The sequence below is a fragment of the Rhincodon typus genome, unplaced genomic scaffold (assembly GCF_021869965.1).
Source record: "Rhincodon typus isolate 14 unplaced genomic scaffold, sRhiTyp1.1 hic_rhity00001922, whole genome shotgun sequence".
Taxonomy (NCBI): domain Eukaryota; kingdom Metazoa; phylum Chordata; class Chondrichthyes; order Orectolobiformes; family Rhincodontidae; genus Rhincodon; species Rhincodon typus.
In genome coordinates this window covers 10773-24490 of record NW_025967560.1, presented here as the reverse complement: position 1 = coordinate 24490, position 13718 = coordinate 10773, and the positions used below count along the sequence as shown (strand labels likewise).

The window sequence follows — 13718 nt, the reverse complement described above, 5'->3', positions numbered from 1 at the left end:
GCTACCAGATCTCATCAGTTTCTCCAGCAGTTTCTGTTTTGAAGCCACTTAAGGATCTGTGTTAGGAACTCAATTATTCATATTATTTATTAATTACTTGGATAATGGCACAGAAAGCCATATATCAGGTTTGCTGATGACAAAGTTAGATGGCATTGTAGACAGTGTAGATAGCATAAAATTACAGAGGGCTATTGATAGTCTAAGTGAATGGGCAAAATTGTGGCAGATAGAATTCAATATAAGCAAGTGTGAGGTTATTCATTTTGGACTGGAAAAGAATAAATCATAGGACTTTCTAGATAGAATGAAGTTAAATACAGTGGATGTTCAAAGAGACTTTGTAGGAAGGCAGGTTCAGGTGCATGGATCTTTAAAATGTCATGAACGTGCGCAGAAAATAATCAGGAAAGTTAATGGTATGCTGGCCTTTATATCTAGAGAACGGGAGTATAAGGATGCAGAAGTTATGCTGCATTTATACAAAACCCTTGTTAGACCCCACTTGGAGTATTGTGAGCAGATCTGGGCAACGGGTTAAGTTATGAGGATTATACAAATTGGTCTGTTTTCTCTAGAACGTAAAAGGTTAAGGAATAATCTGATTGAAGCCATCAAGATATTAACAGGAAAAAACAGGCTAAATAAAAATAAACTATTTCCGCTGGTTAAGGATTGTAGAACTGGGGGCACAGTGTGAGAATTAGGACCACACCGTGCAGGAGGCACTTCTACACACACAGGATAGTAGATGTTTGCAACTCTGTTTCCCATGCAGCAGATGCTGCATCAGTTAATTTTAAATCTGGATATATAAATATTTGTTAAGAAAAGGTATTAAGAGATATATGCCAAAGGCAGGTATATGGAGCTAGGCTACGGATCAGCCATGATCTCACTGAAAGGTCAAACAGGCTCGAGGTGCTAAATAGCCTACTGTTGTTCCTATGTTCCTGTTACTAAAATAAGCAATGGTTAAGTCATCAATGGTTTTCAGTTTTGGCCGTCCTGTCTAGAAAAAATGTAAAAGACGATAGCTTTACCAAGTTGATCCCAAAGATTGGAAACTAAAATTGAGAGCCAAGCTCTGACTTTTCCTCATTGTAGGCTAAGAGAAATTTAGATACAGTTTTTAAACAAATTTTGAATGATTTCAATAGGGTGAACAGGGAAAGGTTATTTCCCCTACCCATAGCATCATTCACAAGGGATCATCAATTTAAAGTAGTATAGGCCCAAAACGTCAGCCTTCCTGCTCCTCTGATGCTGCTTGGCCTGCTGTGTTCATCCAGCTCTACACCTTGATATCTCAGATTCTCCAGCATCTGCAGTTCCTACTATCTCTGAGTATAATGGAGACGGCTTTACTCAAAGTTGATGAACACAGAATCCTTTTACCAGTCAAGACCAAGGTTGCACCTTTTCAGGAAGTCACAGATAAATGTGTTTTAGTGAGAATTGGCACATATAGCTGAATGCTGTAAACTTGAGTCATCTTATAGGGTAAGTCATCTTTAGTATTTTGGGTTATCTGTTGATATTATTGTCCTGTTCTATAGGTCACGTGCCTGACATGCAACTACAAATCCAACACCATTGAACCATTTTGGGATCTTTCACTGGAGTTTCCAGAGCGTTATCATTGTCTTCAGAAGGGTGCTACTCAGCTTAAAGAATGCACTCTGACGGAAATGCTGGCAAAGTTTACAGAAACAGAGGCTTTGGAAGGGAGGATTTACGCTTGCGACCAGTGCAACAGTAAGCAATGCCTCTTTTAAGTGAGCTTTCCTCTCAGATGAGCACTGTAACAATGGTTATCCAGACTTGAAGTACTTGAGACCTTGGCACCTGTAGAATGGGTAGTTTCCTATATGTGCCTAAACAGTAAATTAATCCTTTCAATAACCCCTCCCCATTCAGATATGTGATAACACACTTCTGAAGCAGGTGGGACTTGATCCAGGACAACAAATATTGACAGACTATCTGCATTCAATCCTGTCCTGGCTGTATGTTTACAGAAGCAATTTTAATTGCTAAATGGAAGCCAAGAGCAGGAAATCTGATTTCCCTGCGTAAAGGCTTCTGACATCAATTGTAGTGCCCATACAGAGATGGCAAGTCTTCACAAGGACAGGGATCATCCCTGCAGCCTTTCTGGTCTCTATAGCTATTCACTGCCTCAACAAACGAAAGCATTGGACGAAATCTTAAACTGTAGCCGCATGATGGGACCTTAAGATAACAAACAGAACCATACTTATTTAATAAGTATTTTTCTAGTTACATTGTTCTCAATTACCGTTAGAATACTGCCTTTTGATCATTTGCATTGAAGGATTAGTGTACTCAGCGCACTGTTTGGCCTAGACATGCACCAACCAATAAACCATTCCTTGCCATACAACAAACTTAAGCTGTGAACAGTGATGTATACCAGTGCATCTGATCTTAAAAGGGCTGAATAGTTAATACTTTTAACTGAAAGTATGATTATTGATATTAATGAAACAGAAACAAAGAAAAGGTTCAAGTGATAAAGCAAAAGCCAAGAGCAGTTGGGCCAAATGTCCTGTTTCTGTGCTATGAATTTTATGTAATTCTGGCTAATTATCTCTCAGGTAAACGACGAAAATCCTCACCAAAACCTCTCGTCCTGACAGAAGCTCAAAAACAACTAATGATATACAGACTACCTCAGGTCCTCCGTCTGCACCTTAAAAGATTCAGGTAAGATGAATTTGCTGCAGCTGCAAAAGATTGTGTTTAGTTGCACACTCTATTAATATTTTAGTTGTACCTTTGTCCTTTCAGTGCTCATAGTTTTGGTATTAGCTATAGCTCAATATTTGACACTCTTGAATTAGACGTCGTTGTGTTTAAGTCCTACCCCGGAAACTTCAGCACAGATCTCTGGGCAAGCATTCCACTGTCAAGTATTGCTGAGGGAGTACTGCACTGTCAGAAGTGCAATCTTTCAGATTAAATTTAAACTAAGGTGCTGTCTGCTCTGTTGGCTATCCGAAAAGGATTCCATGGGACTATTTCAAAGATGACTAGCGAGGTTATCCCTGCTGTCTTGACCAGTAGGTATCGCTTATTTGACACCACTGAGAATAAATTATCTATCAGTTATTATTCTTGCTGTTTGTGGGAGTTGCTAGCTAAAGGTTGGGTGCCACTTTCTCTCCATCGCATCAATTATTACATTTCAAAAGGATACTTCATTGACTGGAAGGCATGAAATACGAGTTTTTCATTCTTCTTTCCATGAAAAGAACTTCATTTTAATTAGAATCTGAGCTGAAGTGTAGATAGCATATTTGAGCCATCAGTGTGAATATTCTGGTTGCAGTCTAGTTTCTGCAAGTATAGGTATGGTATAGATCGGATAAGTATGACAATATCTGTGAACCTTGGATTACCAGGGATGTTATGACCTTGGTCAGAAAGAAAAAGGAAGCAAACGTAAGGTCTAGGAGGATGCGAACTGATGAAACCCTTGAAGTATGTATGGAAAGTAGCAAAGAACTTGAACAAGGAAATAGAAGGGCTAAAAGGGGTCATGAAAAGTCATTAGCAAATAGGATTACGGAGATTTCTAAGGCTTTTTACACATATGTACAAAGCAGGAGGATAGCCAGGGAAAGGGTTGGTGTACTAAAGGACAAAGGAGGGAATCTATGTGTGGCGCCAGAAGAGGTGGTTGAGGTCCTAAACAAATACTTTGTGTCGGTATTCACCAAAGAGAAGGAATTGGTGGAGGATAATCTCAAGGAAGGGAGTGTTGAGTTTCTGAGCCAAGTTGCTTTTAAAAACAAAGAGGTGTTGTCCATCTTAAGGTAGGTAAGTCCCTGGGTCCTGATGGGATCTGTCCCAGGATATTGAGGGAGGCAAGAGAACAAATTGCTGGAGCACTGACAGACATCTTTATATCCTCTTTGGCCACAGGTGAGGTCCTAGAGGAGTGGAGAATAGCCAGTGTTGTCCCATTTGTTTAAGAAGGGTAGCAGGGATAATCCTGGAAATTATAGACCTGTGAGTCTCACGTCAGTGGTAGGGAAATTATTGGAAAATATTCTCGGGGACAAGATCTATATGCATTTAGAAGCGAATAGACTAATTAGTAATAGCATGGTTTTGTGCGGGGGAGGTCGTGCCTCACAAATTTGATCGAGTTTTTTGAGGAGGTGCTGAAGATGATTGAGGGAAAAGTGGTTGATGTTGTCTGCATGGACTTCAGTAAAGCCTTTGACAAAGCTTTTCATGGCAGACTGGTACAAAAGGTGAAGTCACATGGTATCGGGGTGAGCTGGCAAGATGGATACAGAACTGGCCCAGTCATAGAAAATAGAGGGTAGCAGTGGAAGGATGCTTTTTGGAATGGAAGGTTGTGACTAGCGGTGTTCCACAGAGATCAGTGCTGGGACCTGTGCTATTCGTAGTCTACGTAAGTGATTTGGAAGAAAATGTAGCTGGTCTAATTCCTAAGTTTGTGAATGATACTAAGACTGGTGGAGTTGTGGATAGTGAGGAGGATTGTCAGAGGATACAGCAGGGTATAGATCAGTTGGAGGCATGGGCAGAAAAATGGCAGATCCAGTTTAATCCTGACAAATGTGAGGTGATGCGTTTTGGAGGGTCAAGTACAGGTGGAAATTATTCAGTGAATGGCAGAACCCTTAGGAGTATTGATATGCAGAGGGATCTGGGTATACAGGTCCACAGATCACTGAAGACGGCAGCGCAGGTAGATAAGGTAGTAAAAAAGGCTGATTGAAAGGGGCAGTGAGTATAAAGATAGACAGGTTATGCTGTAGCTTTATAGAACTTCAGTTAGACCACACATGGAATATTGTGTACAGTTCTGGTCAGCACACTACCGGAAGGATGTGGATGCTTTGGAGAGCGTACAGAAAAGGTTTACCAGGATGCTGCCTGGTATGGGGGTTTTTAGCTATGAAGAAATGTTGGATAGACAGGGTTTTTTTTTCATTGGAATGCATGAGGTTGAGGGGTGACCTAATAGGCATTTATAAGATTGTGAATGGCATGGATAGGTGGAAAGTACAATGCTTTTTCCCAGGTGGAGGGATCAATTACTGGGGGGCATAGGTTCAAAGTGTGAGGGGGTGAAGTTTAAAAGAGATGTGCGAGGCAAGTTTTTCACATAAAGCGTGGTGAGTGCCTGGAACGCATTGCCAGAGAAGGTGGTGGAAGCAGACACCATACCAGCATTCAAGAAGCACTTGGACGAATACATGAATAGAAAGGGAATAGAGGGATACGGATCCTGTAAGTGAACCATTTTAGTCAGGAAGGGCAAAATGTATTGGTGCAGGCTTGGAGGGCTGAAGGACCTGTTCCAGTGCTGTATTGTTTTTTGTTCTTTCTTTCTGCTGAATATTGTCTGGTTTGATTCTTTTTTAATACACATTTCTAACAAATCTTTTCATTCCTCTTAAATGATCATTGTATAAATATGGAAGCCACTTGGAAACCCATAAACTAAATGTATTTAATACTTTATTCTATCAATATGATAAGCTAACCTTGAACTGAAGTTACCACAGAGTGGAACAAGTTGGAAGATCCTAAGGGAATTGCTGTATCCTCCACCATTGGTGAAAAGCAGGTGACAGCATTTGTACTGTGTATGAGAAGGTTAAATTCCTCATGTTAGTAACCATTTGTTGCTGGAGCACTGAAGCAGCAAAACATTGTTTATTTATTGATTGATTACTTTAGGTGTGACAGTGGATATTAAATGCATATTGCATGAATCGTCCATTTCCGCAAGTGTTCAGACTTGGCCAAGCAGAGAACATATCCTCACAGCATCCTTTCCTGGCCTGTCTTTAATTTATCATGCTATTTGTCTGACCTAACTTAGCGTATTCACTACTGAAATTGACAATCTTGCCTTTGCAACTTGACAATTTCAGTGCTGTCCTGACCAGCCTCCTAACTTCTGACTTGCATACATTTATGCTCATCCATAATGCTGCGTGTATCTTAAGTTGCTCTGGATGTCATTACCTTTACTTCTGACCACCTGGTCTGACACTGCCTTGATTTTTGAAATTCTCCTCCCTCTACTTAGCCTCTTCCAGGCCTACAAATCTTTTACATTTCTGTGCTTTTCCAATTCTAAATTCAATTTGTAAAAACCCAGCTGTTTGATCAAGTTTTTGGCCATATGTCTTGTTCTCTCCAGTGACTCAGTGTCAGAAATATTTTGATATCACTCTTATTTAGCCTTGGAAAGACTTACTGCATTCAATGTGGTACATAAATATCCAACAACAACAATTTACATGAGGGGAACAGCTTGGGACTTCCTTTGATTCTTCTTTTCCTAACCAAATCTGTCCCATAAACAGGAAGCTGCTATATGGCATTGCAGTGCTGGCACAGAATTTTGCTCTAGGCTCCGCACTGTGTATTGGAGCTCTATTATACTGCCCTGACAGCAACTGATGTTTTCACCTTAACCTATTTGAATTAATTCTCTGTAGTTAGACAACATGACATCTTTCATCCACTATATTCCCTCACTTGTACCAATTGATGCATTTGTTCTGTTTGCCTAATCTTTACCCTGTTAAATAAATCACCAGTGTATAAATTCCCGGCTCTGTATATTTTCCTCTTTTTTTTTCCGAATCTTCCTCCTGCAAGTGTTTATCCTTCTGTGGTCATAGTAAATGGATCCAGAGTTCCTTCCAAGCTGTGCAGCATTGCAGACAGTAACAATCAAGAGTGTGATACACAGTGGGCAAACAGGTAGCACATGAGTTAGGTCTGTGCATGGTCCTGCAGCAATCTTAAAGCAAACAGACATTTTCAGAAACAAGTGAAGGGAATTTAGAGGGAATGTTTCCTGGTTGTTGGTGATTCTCTAGTTCCTTGCCACAAGGATTTGTTATTTGTTTGTCCCTTTAACAGTGAATGTGATGCTAAACATTGCAGCACTTAGCAATTCTACATTATGCTATTGTGGAAGCGTTAAGCTATTTTGGAATGTATTGCAGTCAAGGCATCTCCTCTCGTTGCTGCACACTTTCTTCCTGTGCTACTGAGCTGGGATCAGGAGGTGCTAGCCTGGTTAATTTGATTTTCATTCTATTTGTTGCTGCTTTTCCTACCGCGAGATGTCTGTTCCCCCGCTGTGGCTGAGATAACTAACTCAGCACGTACCAGGGATTAAACTTTTCACCTTTTGTTATTGTGAACTGTTGTAGTTAAACAAACTAATAAAACGCTGACTTTTATCTAGTTATCTTATACAGAATGAGTATTTTTACAGGGCATTGATGTATTGTACTCGTGTTCCTTATTTCCCTCTTGATGCAGCTACTGTGTTTTTAGGTGGTCTGGCCGCAACCATCGTGAGAAGATAGGGGTGCACGTCAACTTTGACCAGGTATTAAACATGGAGCCTTACTGCTTCAGGGACTCTTCCTCCACTCTTGGCAAGGAAAGCTTCATATACGACCTCTCAGCTGTGGTGATGCATCATGGAAAAGGATTTGGCTCAGGACACTACACCGCGTACTGCTACAATACAGAAGGAGGTCAGTACACTTTAAGTTTAAACGAGAAAGTGTCTTAAAGGTTCATTACTGTCGGTGTTTTGGAGGTACAGTGGCAGAATTCTTCCCCCTAGACTAAAAGCTTCTCTAGTCATTTCTGAATTCATACTGAATTAGCTGATGTCAGTTCAGCAGGTTGGATTTCTACAGTAGGTGCCAGAGTGCCCAGATGAAAAACTCTGCATCCCACTCCTGATTGCAATGCCATGTCCACTGCTCATAATAGTGTGCTTAAGAAGATAGAATCTTGATTGTGGTGCCCTCTAGTACAAACAGCCTGCCAAACTTCATTGACCTGGCACAACCAAAAAGAATTTTTTTTTGAGTGATCTCAGGGTTGTTGACCATCATCCAAAATTGGGATCAAATGTAGTAATTTCCTTCCTTATGCAGCTTCCAATGACTCATACAATGTGTCAGCCGTCTTGCCCATCTCAGCAAGATATTCCGAATTTGTAATGAGCACAGTTCTCGCCAAAGAAAATCATTCAAATTTAAGTGTGGTCATTTTAATTACTATCGCAACTGCATAAGTATCAATTATTTCCTCTGGTCACACCTCTGTGTGCTGTGAAATTGTCCATCTTGCTAGTTGAATACTGTGTGCCTCAAACTTGCAAAAAGACTATCATGCCATTCTCCCACTTTCAAGTTTGCTTCTTTCTGAATCCTGCAAGAGGAATGATGATTATTGCAGTTGTGTAGAAAATGTTTGAACTATTTGTTGCCCTTCTCTATTTTGAAAAGAATAATTTGAGGTGTGTAACTTATTGCAGTGAGGAATTTTGCTTGAAACAGCTAAACCAGGAAAGGAACAAAATATTTAAATAATCATGAAAAGTGCAAAACAATCCAATCTGTCACTCTCCTCCTCTTTCTGAAAGATTTTAAGACCTCCAATATGACATGCTTCTTCTGATCACTTTCTCAAAGATATGATGTAGGTAAGACTGGTTTAACAAAGTGCATTTAGTGGTGTGGAACAGGGCCAAACAGTTCCACAGCTCCCATCCCATAGCCCACTGACCCAGTCTAGGCATAAGATTGAAGGATGACTCTTTTTGGATAAAGTAACACAAGGCTGCTGTCATCCAAGGAAGGAGTGGCATCCGCAAGAGAGGGAAGGGGAGTGGATGAGGCCTTAGGGATTGTGGGAGAGTGCAAGTTGTATATCAAACTGTACATAATTTAATTGACATTCTCCGTTTGAATAAATATCCTGAAAATAATAAATATTTACAAGTCTGCTGTATCCTTTTTTTCCCCTCTTTAGAGTTTTGGGTCCACTGTAATGACTCTAAGCTAAATGTGTGCAGTGTGGAGGACGTGTGCAAGACCCAAGCCTACATTCTCTTTTACACTCAAAGAACTGTGCAGAACAGAGTGGGGTTTGTCACAGACATGCATTCTGAACCTCAGGTGCCAACCAGAAATACAGAGAAGAACAGGAGACTGACCTTCCCCTAGCATGGGATGCAAAAACCATTATTGGAATTCACTGAAACCATCCAGCGTCAACCAATGGGAACCATGTTGGGGCTGATCAAACACTGATGTGTTCTCATGTGGGCTACACATGCCCTAGGGCTCGTTTACTGAAGCATATATAGCCTTCCTATGCATAATATGGTAGGGTATAATTCCGTACTTGTCAATTAAAATGGTTTTTTTCAAAGTGTCCAACTGTCCCAGGTCAGATGATGTGGGCGTATACGGTATCAACGTTCTTGTTGCAAAGGTTTTTTTCTCCCCTCCAGGTAGTACACCCATTGTCATCATTCATGTTGCTGGCTGTTCTTGAGATGCAACCATATCTGATACTTGCTTTCATCCTTTAACTCCCAGAAGGTGCCTTTGTTTGCCACATGATTCACTGACTAAACACAGGTACATGTGTTTAACCCATTCTCATTGTGTACTGGATGCAGAATCGTTTATTCCCTGTGGTGCAATAGCAAGCTAAGCTTGAACTGATTCACTAATTCTGCATTTTCACATTATGGCCAGGGCTGTTTCACGTTTGCACTGATCCTTCACTAATTATTTCAGGCTCCATAGTACCAGCTATGATTTGCCACTAATGCTGCGGAACAGTAAAGAAACCACAAGAGAAATCCTTGTCCCTTTGCTCCCATTTTATGATTTTGTACTTTATTTAAGTGTAAGGACTCGTGCTGTGAAGAATTACTGACACAACACCAGTCTCATCATTGAAAATATTCACTGGCTTGTATGAAACCTAACAGGATGCTCATTTTCTGATAATGTAAATCCCTCCGTTGTGGGTCTGATAGATTCAGAACACATGATTCTTAGGAGTTAAAGCAGCCATAGTGATTCAATGCACTTCTGCTGCAAACTCTTCCTGGCTTGCGCTTTTGTCTTTGGATTTTGTATGAGGGTAGAAATTGTTAGTGTTTTCAGCCAAGCCCTCGTTTTTAGATAGTATATGCATAGCTGATCATGCAACAATAACATGGCAGCTTCGGAAATGTAAGTTACAACATTTGCAACAATTTCAAAATAAATGTGGGCGATTAAATAATTCTGTTCAATACAATCTTACGTGTGAGTATGTAGAATGTTTCTGCCAATTGTGTGACTTCCCTTTTCCACCATGTTTTGATTTAATTTTGAGAATTTTTTAGGAATTCAGATTATTCAGAACAAAACAAACGCACACACTGTTCTGCTGCCTAAGCTGCTTACAGCTAATAGGTTTGAATATATTCCCAGTTTTCAGAGCAATGTTGCCCCCCGGGCTATTGCCCACAGTGGATTGGAACAACATTGGCTGGGCAATTCCTTTGTTTGCTCCTGGAATCGAGCAAAGTTAACTAATCTTTCCCAACATAATCATAGTAGCGTCCCTAGACGAGGTGGGTTGAAAGGAAAAATGGCAAGGAATAGCCCCAGTTGCTGCTGGAAATTTGTTTCATTCATGTCAGGCATGTTCTCCAAACACAAGATGCTCAGCGCTTGTGGAACAGCACTGCAGCATGAGTCGCCCCCTTCAAAGGGAGCAGTGAGAAGGAAGAAATCAATACACGTTGTAGTACGCATCAAGTCCAGCATAATAAGCCAGAGAGAGAGAAGGGAGGGGGGGTAAGATCTGCTGCTGTCAAGTTGCTGATATGCAGACACATATGAGATGACTCGGTTTGATACATCCTACAGGAGATGGATAAAGCTGCTTGAAATATGGTGCCATTGAGTTTTAAATCTTTTTTAAATTTATCGTTGCTTTTCCAAATGAGATAGTTTATAAGGTTCAAAATCCAGCTCTCAAAATGTTCTTACGACAACACATTTTCAGTACAGGTATTCAGCTCCCAGACCGGTCCCAATGCATCACTCAGCTGGAGATCACCCTATGCCTGTGGAATGATTTTCTTCTGGCTATATTTTTTTTCTCTTTCTTCAGAGGACAGGCTGCTGTCTGTTTTTGCCATCTCCATCCAGCAGCACGGACAGTGAACTAGCAAAAGTACTCAGGAGGATGAAAGTTTTTAATGTTTGTTGAGACAAATTTGAATTCATTCTCACTTTTTTTACTTTCTTCTTTAAGTTTAGAATTTGAGGTGCTATTGCAATGTGCTGCTTTCCCTTATCCCAATCCATCCTCCCAGTTATAGATACTTGTAATCAACCTGTTCTCACAACTATGGAATAAGTGGGACTTAAACCCAGGCCTGCTAGCCTGCAGATAGGGACACTACCACTACACAAGAGCCCTACCCTCCCACTTGTAAACTTGGTGACATTGATTACTCTTTCCATCTAGATTCTGGTTCATTCGGTTGGTTGGAGATAGATCAATGCTGTCTATCACTTGCTTTGTTGATTTATAAAATGACCCAAACTGTGGTGCTTCAGAACTTAAGATATTGCATATTTAGTATGGCAGCTAACAGGGGAGGCAGTGTATATCAGTCTGTTACAGAGAGGCACTGTGTGCAAGTCTGCTTTCCACTAGCTTGCACTGCTGCAGCAACTTCAGATCCTCTATGCATATCATATAACAATGAACTGCCAACTTGTTAGCAGTTTGCAAACCATAACAACCTTTTATGTCCTCTTGGAAATATCAAAAAGCACAATTTGAGCTGTAAAAAGGGAACCAACAATTACCAATTATGTTGTTTCCATAAGCTCAATAGAATATGGTGCAGAAATGCTACTTCAGTGCCCAGAAAGGGCGGTGGCTAAGCTTTTTTATGTAACAAATTGTGTGCAGCACCTGCCTGCTCATAAGTCTCATCATGTTCATGCTGAAAGCCAGTTTACATGTATCAAAATAAAGTCAGACCCAGTCCCCACTTCTGCCCTATTGGTACCTGCTTGCAAGTTGTCACTTTGTACCATGCATCTAAAATGAATTTGAATGTTGAAAGCTATATGGGTTTCTGTAAATGAGTCCTGATCCATATTACAGTTCAAGTACAGCTCGTGTTTGGTTGAGTTATTTCCTTTTTGTCCACCTTTCAGAATTTGTGGAACTAGACAGTTATGCGTTATTTGATATCATTCTACTCTCCAGTTGTTTCGAGTGGAAAACAACCCCAAAGCACAGTTCCTGAAGGAAATTTATTTAAACACAACTCAAATAACTAACTTAAGTTTGACGTTGCTGAAAACTGAGCTTGAGATGGTGCTTTAGATTGATGATCTTTTTCATTTATCTTGGGGGAAAAACCCTTTATGCAATATCGGTGCTGAAAATTGGAGACCAAGTTAATCAACCAAAACATTATAGTTGTTACATCTACCATATGAAATAAAAATGAACATGAGATACAAACAAATTTTGCAAGCTCATAATGGCATCCAGTGATGTCTTAAATTCCCATCGCCATTAATTTTGAATAATAGAGTGGAGGATATATTAAGATGGTACCTATTTTAAGCCCTGTCATTACATTTGCTGTCCTAAACATCCACACAAGATTTCCTTCAGCACAGGGCTACCCTTAATGATCTACCGTCATGATTCCTCCTCCAATACAAACCCGACCTAAATATCCTATGCTGGTCTTCCTATATGGTACAGTTCTGGCCTAAAGAAATTCTGTCTGTGATTCCCTCATTTTATTTTATTAGCAAGACAATCTGATTGTTGTGTCTGGCCTCACAGACACCATTCCGGTTCTTTGCAGTTTCAAAGAGTGACAGATCTTTGCCATTTGTTAAGTTTTTAATTCTACATTGAAAAGCTCAGTTGTATAGCAAGGGATGATTCCATGTTACTACAAGTACAGGCAATCTGCTATAAAAACAGAAAATGCTGAAAAACACGTTAGTTCAGGCAGCATCCGTGCAGAGAGAAACAGAGTTAGTCACTCATACAACGCAGAAACAGACCCCTCGATCCAACCAGTCCATGCTGACAATGTTCCCAAACTAAACTAGTCCCACCTACTTGTGCCTGGCCCATAGCCCTCCAAACCTTTCCTATTCATGAACTTGTCCAAATGTCATTTAAATGTTGTAACTGTACCCGCATCCACGACTTTCTGTGGCAGTTCATTCTACACATGATCTATTCTGTTTAAAAAAAAATGTTGACAATCCTGCATCAGAACATGCATTTGGTTAATGCCAGCTGATTTCAGTTGGGGAACTAGGATTGACCTCAAAATCTCAAGTTATAAAAGGATAATCTGCAGCCAGGATTCCCTCTCTTTATTGCTATTCAATTTCATATGTTGGAAGTGTGTTGGGTGATGGATGGGGTTGCTTTGATTTGTGATATTTCCCATGGTCGATTTAGTCTGTTAGCCCTCAATATTATGGGGAATGATGTGAACAATGACTATTTGGGCAATGAACTGAAACTTAAGTAAAATATCCAAACTACTGAAGAACAAAATGCTGCTCTTATATATGATACATAATTTTGGAAGCAAATACTTTAAGCAATAGATTTCCAAATTGGAGCTTTAGGGAAAAAAAATACCAGTTAAGTAGCAAAAACTTAAACATAAGTTATTTATGATTTGAATTGCGAGTTCCAGTCCCAATAGAAAAATAAATCTTTCCACTTTGTCTTAAACTGTATTAAGTTCAATATGTTTTGAGAAGAGGAATGGTTACTTGCTTCATTTTGTTGACCGATGGTGGTGA

The 13718-nt window shown here is 40.1% G+C and overlaps 1 protein-coding gene across 1 annotated transcript; it reads left to right on the top strand.

The window, feature by feature from the left end:
• The first annotated feature begins 1352 nt into the window (after positions 1-1352).
• LOC125480956 (ubiquitin carboxyl-terminal hydrolase 49-like) lies at positions 1353-10140 on the top strand. Its single transcript, XM_048592851.1, has 5 exons — positions 1353-1451; positions 1560-1758; positions 2622-2730; positions 7357-7577; positions 8869-10140. Exons 1-5 carry the CDS (start codon positions 1353-1355, stop codon positions 9060-9062), a joined length of 822 nt encoding a protein of 273 aa, XP_048448808.1. The 3' UTR covers positions 9063-10140.
• The last annotated feature ends 3578 nt before the right edge of the window (positions 10141-13718 follow it).